The sequence below is a fragment of the Caloenas nicobarica genome, chromosome 1 (assembly GCF_036013445.1).
Source record: "Caloenas nicobarica isolate bCalNic1 chromosome 1, bCalNic1.hap1, whole genome shotgun sequence".
NCBI lineage: Eukaryota > Metazoa > Chordata > Aves > Columbiformes > Columbidae > Caloenas > Caloenas nicobarica.
In genome coordinates, this window is record NC_088245.1 from 146,448,415 (window position 1) to 146,459,036 (window position 10,622).

General features: G+C 40.1%; 1 protein-coding gene across 7 annotated transcripts in view; it reads left to right on the forward strand.

Annotated features, from left to right (window-relative positions):
* Positions 1–10,390, forward strand: part of BBX (BBX high mobility group box domain containing) — a 144,467-nt gene extending 134,077 nt beyond the window's left edge. For all 7 annotated transcript variants that reach the window (XM_065636501.1, XM_065636459.1, XM_065636468.1 and 4 more), the window contains 2 exons: positions 325–517; positions 3,349–10,390. In XM_065636501.1, coding sequence (XP_065492573.1) covers positions 325–517; positions 3,349–3,436 — 281 coding nt within the window. In that variant the 3' untranslated portion in view covers positions 3,437–10,390. The remainder of the gene's footprint in view (positions 1–324; positions 518–3,348) is intronic.
* The last annotated feature ends 232 nt before the right edge of the window (positions 10,391–10,622 follow it).

A 10,622-nucleotide genomic window follows, 5' to 3' on the forward strand; every position in this document is an offset into this window, starting at 1 on the left:
AATGCCACAGTCCTTGCAGGAGTCCTCTGCAGTTAAGATAATCTTTCAAGACTTCTGTATCTTAAACATACACAAAAGCTCTTTTGCCTGACCTAAAAGATCAAACTCAGTTGAATGCAAAATCAGTAAGCTGCTTCATAAACCTTAGTGCTGTGCTTCTGCCAATAGCTTAGGTCAGAAGAGGTTGCAACAAGAATTGCATTGCACTTGCAAAATCCAAGTCCTCAGGGTAAAGATTCTGTTAACACCAGACTAGTCAGTTTTTCGATGGGCTGCTATGACTTTAAGGGTTAGATTTGCAAGCATAACTTTATTCTATTGCAGAGGAGAAGCCAAAAGAGCTGCCACAAAGTACTCTTCAGAAAACATCAAGTGCAGAAACAGATTGCAACAGTGAATGCTCCAGAAATGCAGAGACAGAAGAAAGTCATAGTATTACATCAGATATGCCAGCGGTGTCTGCATTTTTTAGCTTAGCTGCTCTGGCAGAAGTAGCAGCCATGGAAAATGTACACAGGTATGGTTTTCTTTTCCCCTTGTTGTCTTAGTGAATAGTATATGGCTGACAGCTTGTTCAGAAAGCATGTGAATGGCAGACTGTTTAATTTGGCCTGTGCTTCCTCTTCCACAGCTTTCTGTGAATGTCTGTTTTACACCACTTGCTTAGTAGTGTTAAGTCTTCACCTAAATGACAATGTAAGGTATTTCAGTAGTCAGTTAAATGGTTCTCCCTGGTAAGATGCCTGCCAGGTTTTTTTATATAAACAGGTTCATAGGCTCCTTGAGATCCCAACAGTTGAGAGATTCTAATTATCAGATGCCATTTGTAAGATAATACCAAATTTAAATAGCTATTGCATGCCGATTTCTATTTTTTCAGTGGCCTAAGGCTGTGGAGAGAATTCCATATAACTTCAGCTGAAGTTTTTATGCTGAACATGGCTGAAGGAAGCTAACTTGTTATTTTTACTCTTGTAAAGGGGCAAAGTGTCTGCAGAATGGCATGGGGCAGAACAACTCTGGGTGACAGAAAGCCATGTTAGTTTGGGTTGGTCTCCCCAGTTACTGGGCAGACCATCCACACAGATAAGAGGGAGAATGCGCAGGTTACTTAGGGCTGTTGGATCAGGTCAGCATGGGCAGATCCTGTGTGTGAGACCTGCGATGGGAGGAAACCAATGGCAGCAAGTCCTCCTTGGCCTTTAATTATCTAGTGTTGTTCTTTGATGCTGTAGCTTATTGGAGATGAAACCCCATCCTTTCCTGCAGTGGAACGTCAGTGAGGAGGCGCTGGGCCAGTTCGAAACCATCATAGCCTCTGCAAATGTCATTTGACAGGTCACTGGCTGCCTAAGAAACTCCACAAGGCAGTGGTTGATTAAACCATTTAAAACCTCGGTTTACTGCTGATCTCATGGCCTCTGTCTGCCTACCCAGTCCTGTGCGCTCAGGCCACGCATCAAACATTGACAGGCTTTTTAGAAGCTCAGGAGCCCCACAAGAAACAAAGTCAGCTGAACCCAGCCTGCTGGCTCTTCTCTGTAGAAGCCGTTGTCTTGCTCAAGCAACGTTGGTTTGGGTGAGAAGTGTTTTCGCGCTGCAGTCAGCCTGGCCTTTCCTCCTGGCATTGCAAAACAAGTGTCTGCTGTCAAGACTGCAAAAGTCTGAACTCATTTCTGTCGTCTTCTGTGGTCAGAAGCCATGAAGTGAGACTTGGGGAAGTGCTGTGCTAAGCTCTGCTCTCACTCAAACCCTTGTGGTTTCATTGATTTCCGTTAACACTGACCAGAATTGAACAAAAGCAACAGGATTTGCTTCGCTCTTGTTTTTCCCTCTTTGTCCCTCTAAGAGTTCTTGTCCTCCTCTGGTCCCTGCTGAAGTGAGCTAATGTTTTGCATGACATTCTGTTTGGATCTTTCTTTCTTACTGCCACCTTCTGTCATGTCATCATGCAGCTGGAGCAATGCAGCACCTTCCATTGGGCCTGAAAAACACCAGACTGGCAAATGTCCAGCAACTGCTGCAAATTCCAGCTTGTAATCACCCTGGGGGAAAATTACAACAGGGGAGGACTCTTTCCCAGTAGAAACTTAACCATGTCTCTCACAGGCTTGGCAAATGGAAGTCAAAACAGAAACCTAAGTCTATTGGGCTAGATGCTTCTCTATTTTCTAGTCTGTCGACTCTTTGTTATCTTTTGCAACTCACTTCTTCATTTGGAAATAGCCAGAAATGTGAAGAACAGCATTAGAGGTTTGCTTGATGTGTTTCTTCAGTGTCCGAATTTAATTATAAAATGATTTCACAGAGCCTTGGGCCACAGAAGCCAACCTCCTTTTTAATGGTAGTTAGAGCTTGTCTGGAAGTGGCAGCATGGCTTTTATCCGGAGGCTTCTGTTTAGCTTTATTTACCTTGTGCGTGCCCCAGTTAAACACTGTGAGCCTGAGCTGTGTTTTGTGCCAAGGCCGCTTCCTTGCACTCTGGTTGTGCAAAGCGTATTGGTACCCCTGTTTCTGCTGGGTTCTTAGCTGTGCCAGGGGGAGGTAAAATGGCCCTTGTGTAAATAAGAAGCGGGCTCCAGATTTTAGTTGCTGCGAATGACACATACTGTAACAAAAATAGAACCTGACTTGTGAGATTAGATAACAGGCAGTGACGTGGTTTGTGTATGCATTTTAAAAGGCAAGCTGCAAAGGACCTCTCCTGAGTCCATCTGCTATAATGATTGATGTTGATTTCCAGCACATAATTCTAGTGCAGTTTATTTTTATGATACCCTGTGCCAGGGGATCATTTGTAAATTAACACTGCTGTAGTAATGAAAGAGATGTTGTGTTAAGGCTGATGAAGTGTTAATTCACGAAGCTTGGAGTAATCCCAAAGCGCAGCTCTGCTGCTGAGTATATTTCCATATTGCTTAAAAGCTTGCTATTGACTCGCATTAACATGATATGTGCCTCTGTGCATTTACCTTCCTTTGCCACACACAAGCTATACTCTCTGCTTCCAAGGGCTGGAGCCGCTCCCTGACAAAATGAGTGAGGGCACTTGTGCACTCTTAGCTTACTCTTCAGCTTTGCATTTTGCTTTGTGTAGTCAAATAACCATCACCACTTGGTTTTGCCAGACTTTGCGTGGTGTTGCAGGCTATCCTCAGGATGCTGCGTTACTGTTGCGGGATATACTACTAGAAGGAGTGTGTAACAGCGGTGTGTGGGCATCTGTATCAGCAGGGAGTTACGGTGCACTAATGTCGGATGTTAAAACCATACCACGTGCCGCTTCTGATAAGAGCACCTCCTGTGCTCCGAATAATGATGGGTGGCTTTTCTTTTCTTCTTTTGCAGAAGTCAGAGGGCCACACCTCTCCCACATGACGGACAGCCAAATGAAATGTCTCAGGCTCCAGTGCTTATTTCCTGCGCTGACCAGTGAAGCTCCACTTTATTGTAAAACATTGTGCTTTACCTAATATCCTAGCCTTGTCTTTACCAAGGGAAGCTAGTCAGTCCATATGATGGAAACTTACAGACTGCAAGCAAGTGCTTATTGCTCTGAGTGGCCCAGAATTCACTGGAAGCCAGATGTTAGCAACTTGGGCCAGGTCCTCAAATCGGAACCCAGTATGTAGGAGGGAGATATTAATTGTCTATTAATGAACAGAAATGGAATGATCCCAGAGCTTGCTTTCTATTGAAGGCTTTTAAACAGTAAATAGGTGGTTGGTGTGAAAATGGCTGCCTTTACTGTTAGCTCACACAGCATCTCTTTTACCAACCAGAGAGTATGGCAACTAGTTTCGTATAATACCTAGTTATTCTAAATGAAAAAAAAAAAAAAAACAACAACAACAAAAACACTGACGCACTGCACTAGTTATTATTAGATATTCTTAGTCATTTTTGTACATGAAGATTTAAGTTCTAAGATGGTTTATATTAATAGGTTATGCCTACGTTTATATTGTAGAATGAATTTAAAACCTGTTCCAGAGAACTCAAGGCAGCCTGGACAGATGTACCATTGTTAGCGGTGTTTGGGCAGCCATGTGGTCCAGATGTTCTGCACTTTTATATTTGCCACCAGAGTGGTAGAGTTTACTGGCAAAAATTCTGACAGGCTATGTTTGGGTTTGTTTCTTTTTAATTTAGCTTTGAATAACCAGGATGATGTGCATTAGAAAAAGGAGTGGTGTATGGAAAAGAAAATACTGCAGATAATTGACTTGTCTTTTATGCCTTGGAGGGTTCCTTTATTTTTGCATAGATATCTGAGCGACTTGTTGAAACTTTTCCTGTAAACAAAAAGTACTGCAAATGTGTTTTTCAAAAGTGACCTTAGTATTATTTCACCGTTCTGAGAAACCTAAAACCGTGACTTCTCGATATACATGTACACTGATACACATACCTTTTACATTCTACAGACACTGGCATTGTTGTAGTTACTATGCACAGTCCAAATCAGCTTCAGAGTTTCCATAAAAGGCCAATTACAGTTTGTGTTGGTAAAGCAGCAAGTTGTATACTGATAAACTACAACCAAGAGTAACGTTTGACTGAATTCAGACTACCAAACAGATCCATCTGCCAGTTTCTGTCTTTGCTTATGTTGAATTTTTGGTTTGCTCTCATAAATACATCCCAAAAGCAGGCCGAGTGCATCACTTGGCCTGTTACCTTCGCTATCTTGACTTACACTATTGTATAACCAAGCATTGATTCCTACCAACAGATGCAAAATGATCACTAGTAATTGATCTAAAGCTACAAATTCAACAGGGTACTTCTTCTATAGCACAAGATGTTTCCCTACTTTTTGCATTGTAGCACAACAATTTACCAAATTGGACTCCAGCAATAATTTTCTATTAGTCTTCGTCATACCGGCTGAATTTTTGATAGTATTAGATTGAGTTTGAAGTTCTTTGAATTAAGTCTTTAAATGATGCGAGTTTACATCATTCTATCAGGCATTCTTATACTTGACTGAATTGATAATGTGTTTTGGGGTTATTTTGTAACTAATTTGATGTAATAGCCATATGGACAGTAACTCTATTAATGCTTGCGAGGTTTAGCCTTTCATTGTTGTAGTTAAGTGAAAGTCTTTGGTTCAGTGTCGGGAAACAATATACAACACACCACACAATGAGTTGTAACAGTGGATTAAAAGTCTAACAGAAGGCAGGGAGATGGGGAAGTGTCACTGAAACAGCACCATCAAGATTGCATGTGTTGGAAGAAGGGAACAACAACAAAAGAACAACAAAATTTATGAGCCAATGAATCAGTGAAAAGGCTTTTTAAAAATTCAGGTGAATGTATGACTAAGAGCCCCTAGAATGCCATTGCAGCCTATGGCGGTATTTTTAATAAGATTTTATTAAAGTTTTATAAGTTATTTTAACAAGACGGGAAAAACTTAAAGACTTAAAGCTGTTGGGTCACAGTAAGGTGGCTGTTGAAGTTTTGGACCACTTTATAATTAGCTGAAATCCAAATATCTTACAGTGCAGGCCGTTCACGTTGACAATGGTACTAACTTATTTCTCTAGAAACCTTTAGAGTAGATATATTTTTGTCGAAGTACCCCATCCTTCCTCGATTTAAATTTCAATATTGTTCCTGAAGATATTTCTGTATATTAATGGTACCTTTTTTAAAAGAAACAGAAAATTACTTTTTTCTATATGAATTAATATCTTACTTGATCTGCTTTTCCTTGACTTTCCCTTAGAGAGGGGGTAGGGTTGGGTCAGTTTACTGGATATGACTGTTTTCAGATACTTATAAACCTTTTTGTAGATATGCTTAATTTTTAAGCGATTAGGCACTGAGAGTAGCAGAAATCCTGCAAAGCTTTATAGTTCACTAGGCATTTGCCTTTGTTGGTTCTCTGAGTGATGTCTTGATTTCAGTAGCTAGAATTTTCCCTGAATCTACTAGAAGGGGTATCAGTATTTTCAGGTAACAAAGTCTGTTAGCACAACAAAAATTTCAGACCAATATCTTACTGTATTTGGGTTGGGTTTTTTCCTTGTTTGTTTTTGGTTTAAGTTTTATTAATTTCAGCTGCTTTCATTTTGGAAAATCTTATTGCTATTGTGTGTACTTCAGTATACCAGCAAACACTGTTACCGTTAACACATTGTCCACAAATGCCTCTAGAGAAGAAATTGTTGCACCTTATGTATATCTCAAGCAAACCAAAATATGATGCTTTTCTGCTTTGTTTATTCTGAATATTTTGTATCATACTTTACTGAACCCATTTTAACTTAGCTAAAGCTATCAATATTTATGCATTTCACATTATTTTCTGGATCTGAACCTGTGTATAAATCTTTCTTTTAAAACAAAGAACAGCATTTACCGTAGTCGTACTCTGTGACTTATCCATGGGAGGGGGGAATCTTGTCTCAAGTGCAAAATGCAGTACTGTCCCAGTTTTCCTTGGCTTTTATTTATTTAGTGATCTTTGATATTTCATATGTAGTTTTGGGGTATACAAAATACATTATCGTAGCCGAAGCTACAAATCTAAGCAGCTGGGAGAAAATTACTGTAATGTCTTCTTAATTGTTCTAGTACTGTATACAAATATGGGAAAAATGTTCTGCAGAACATTTGAGATGCAGATTCTTATCCCCACAGTAGGTTATTTTCCAGATATTAGAACAAATCAGTCAAAACTCGATGATCTTTAAGGTCTTTCACAACCTAAATGATTCTATGGTTCTAAAAACATCTATGGAGATTACTTAATGCTCTGCTTATGGCAGTAACTACCCCTTGAATGTGCTGTGATTTCAGAAATAGAATATATTTATTTAAGATGACTGAATGCTCTTTTATACTAATACAATATCCCAAAGTCATGAGCAAGAGACTTCTTGGTAGTTTGGGTTTCTATTTTATAGCATTGGTGCATGACTTTTGAAATTAAAGTGATAAGCGTTGTTGGAAGGGGGCACAGGAACAAGGGATGGGTAGAAGCGTGTGAACTTGCGGTGTTTGAATTCCAGCTTTGGTCTTTACTGTTTGGGTGAGAGCTGCTTTTGTAGCACAAGGCTGAGGACCTCTCTGCAGTTTGTATCAAGTAGAAACCCAAGAGACTTGTAGCTCGCATTGTAACAAGGGAATGCCTTATAGTTTGGATGCTATCTTTTGGAACAGGATATTAAATTGAAGCAATTTTAATTTCCACTGCCTGTTTAGCTACTGTATGGATCCTGAACAGACTGAAGGCAACAGTAGGACAACAAAGAGAGGGTGAAAGGAAAGCTGGCCTTTGTTCTCAGTGTGACAAAGTTATGGCAACAAAGGGGGATTAGCAGAAAATGATAGATGTGTGTATATATGTGTGTGTGCGCCTGGGTGTGTACATTCTGAAAAAAAAAAAGTAGGAAAAACAAAAACATGATGGGTCTACAAGAGACTATAATGTGTGTTGACCCTTTGAGTGCACTCCCTTTTTTTTGAATGCTGAGTCTAATGTGGCTACCTCTCCTAAAAGACTACTTTCATTAACTTCCATTTGCTTTCAGGCTTGATTTTGTAATCTTTTCAGCCATTGATCCTATTTGTATATCCTTGTGTGCTTTACTTTCCAAGAGCAACATTTATATAGTGCAGACAACGTAAAGGCTGAATATACAGTGGTAGCCAAACTGCGTTGCTGGAGCGTGTTGTTTTTTAACCTCTGCCATAGTCATATGGGCTGCGGGACATGGGACCGGTAGCTCTGGTTAGTTCAGTAAGATGGGTTTTTGAAACAGCAGAAAATGCAGCCCTCGTGGGGTGGTAGGTGGACTTCAGGTGTTGCCAGAGGTGAGGCAGGAAGCCAAATGCTGCTCTTGAAACTTATTCTGGAGTTTATGTTTGCAATCCTGATTTCTCAAGGAAACATAACTGTGCAACTTGTGTGTTGTATACCATACATTATCCATTAGGTGCCGTTTGTTTGCCGTGCTTGTTTGATGATTGTAGAGCTCCTAGGTATCTTTGCCATGTTTTGTAATACTTGTGGCGTTCTCCTGACCTTGTACATATTGTGGAATTGTCACCTACAGCTGCCAGGATGCTGAGGCACTTCAGGACACTGAACGCTGTGAATGAGTGCGTTCAGTCTGTGAAAGAGTTACTTGCCTCCTCCCCTGAATTCCCCAATTAAAAGGCACAGCGAGGTTTATGCTTTCACCTAAGTACTATTATAGTCATTTATATACTCAGAATTTTCTACTAAATTGACAACTTTGAAGAAGCTTATGAGATGGATGTATATTTTATGTTCCCCCATTGATTCCTCTACGGCAGAAATCTAGGAAGACTTGACACGAGTTCTCCACTCAGCAACACACCCAAGCTTAAGCCGAAAACCATTCGTACTTACAGGGCAGCGTTGTGGTTTGCACTGTGAGAGCGCAGGAACTCTGGTTACGGACCACTACGCGCTTGGAGTTAAGCTTGGGCTTGCGTGATGTTCCTGGGGGAGGCACGTCATTGTGACCTAGGGCCTTCATTGACATGGAGTTTAAAAAATCACTGCCAGTAGCTTGACATCTATTGAGTTCTTCCAAAGAATTGTATTGTAGTTTCTGGGTCTTAACTGTTAGCATATACCAGCAGACCCACACTGTACTCTACTGGAAAAAACCACAACTGTACAGGCTAACTAACTAACTAGGTTTCCCAATGTAATGGTCTAACCTGTTCTTTTCACCCCTGCGACTGAAACCTTATTTTCTCCCACACACTGATAACACTTCAATCAGTGGTTGGGGCCTTGAAGGTGACAAAAGTGAGAGAGGCGTGTATGTGCATGTGTCTGCATGTATGTATAGATATGCATATACACATCGGAGGGCAGTGGCTTGCAACATGTTCTCTGTACAAAAGTGTTCCTGTGTTAGGTCATAAAACAACTTGAGGTTTCTTAGACGATAGTTTTCCAACTTTCTTGCTAGATTTCAGGCTCTTTCCTTCATATTACACCATACGGTGTGATTTTCAAAAATCACACCTGAAAAAAACCCACAGATCCTGCTGACCTGGATGCTACAAAAACCTTCTTTCTCAGCAGTGCTTGCTTTTAATAACCAATATCTGTTGACAGTTTTAACACAACTGATTTGCTATCATCTTTCTTGCTAGGTCCCAGTCCTTCAGCTTTTGTTCTCACATATAAGTCCACTGAATTTTGACCCAGTATTTGTCTTTATTCTCTCCAAAGCTTGGTGTAAACATGCCTTACAATAGTTCATCTCCATCAGTGGTATAACAGAGCTACTGCCTTCTTAGATGTGTGTAGTTAAAAGTCAGTAAGCACATTTATAGAATGTCATACTTTCTTCAAAAACCTCTAATTTGATATTTTTAAGTGCACATGTTAAGCCATGTGTATAACATGCTAAAGTACATTAAACTGTGATAATGAAACTGAATAAAATATTTAATAAAATATTTGAAATATTTGAAAAGGACCTTCAAATAGATTTCTTTATGTTCATTCTATTTTGGTTATCTAGTGTGTGCCTGTAAACCGTTTCCCATTTAAACTTAATGATTGCAAATAAATACTATTCAAACAGAGCTTCTTTGATACTTCACCTGTTTTACTATCAAATGATTGTTTACTTTAACATATGGCTGAGTTAGCAGTATTTGCAGAATTTGTTTTTAGCTACAATATGAATTCACTGGCTTTTTAATACTTAAAAAGAAACAAGCTCGTTTTCCACCTGAAAATGGAAGATGCCAAAACCCAGAGGCAAATCCTCAGAACTGTGAACTGTAGTTTCCTGTCAGATCATCCATTCAACTTCTGCACAATGACTACAAAGATGTCACATATTTTGCAAATAACTTCTGCCCATTTTTTCTTGTTTACGCACGTCTATAAGAGGAGCTTCCATTGAAAAAAACCAAAAAAACTTCTGAGCCTGGTTCAGCACTGTTGACGTTGTTGGAAAGATCCATAGACCCATGCAAGTGCCCCAGAATTCGATGGATTTGTATCGGCATAAAGCTGGAGATCATGGGCCAGAGAGAGCCAGGACTCAGTGCAGTTGGGCTGTGGCAGAAGAGTTGACCTTTTCTCCTGAGCTTTCCACGTATCAGCTTTGTGTTTCTGGGTTTTGTCGTCTTTGCACAATTGGGAAGCTCATCTATAGTCCATCCAAGTATAAGAGAAGTCATCTCACATGAAGAAGCCCTTGCCATGTTTTTGGTCTTTGGACACTAAGATAACTTACTCAGAAATGGATTCTCTATTGTCATTGATGTTTAATTGTCCCCACTACTTGGGAAACTTATTTAAACCAGGACTGTGTTCTGCCCAGTTATTTTACCCTCTTGAGGCTTGAAAGTTAGACTGTTTGGGATCTTGTCTTTTCCTGTCCTTGGATGCCTGAAACCTCCTTGATTGCAATGTACTTTTCTGATCCCAGAAGACCCAAGTACAGGCTTCATGAAGCCAGTAGACACCAGTTGTTCACATGGGAGCAGAACTCCTGTCTCTGAATCAAAAGCAGTAGAAGGTCAAAAGCAGCCTTTAGGTTTATTTCTTTTTAAACTATGTGCCATTTACTCAGGGAGGAAGAAATGTACACAATCTTACA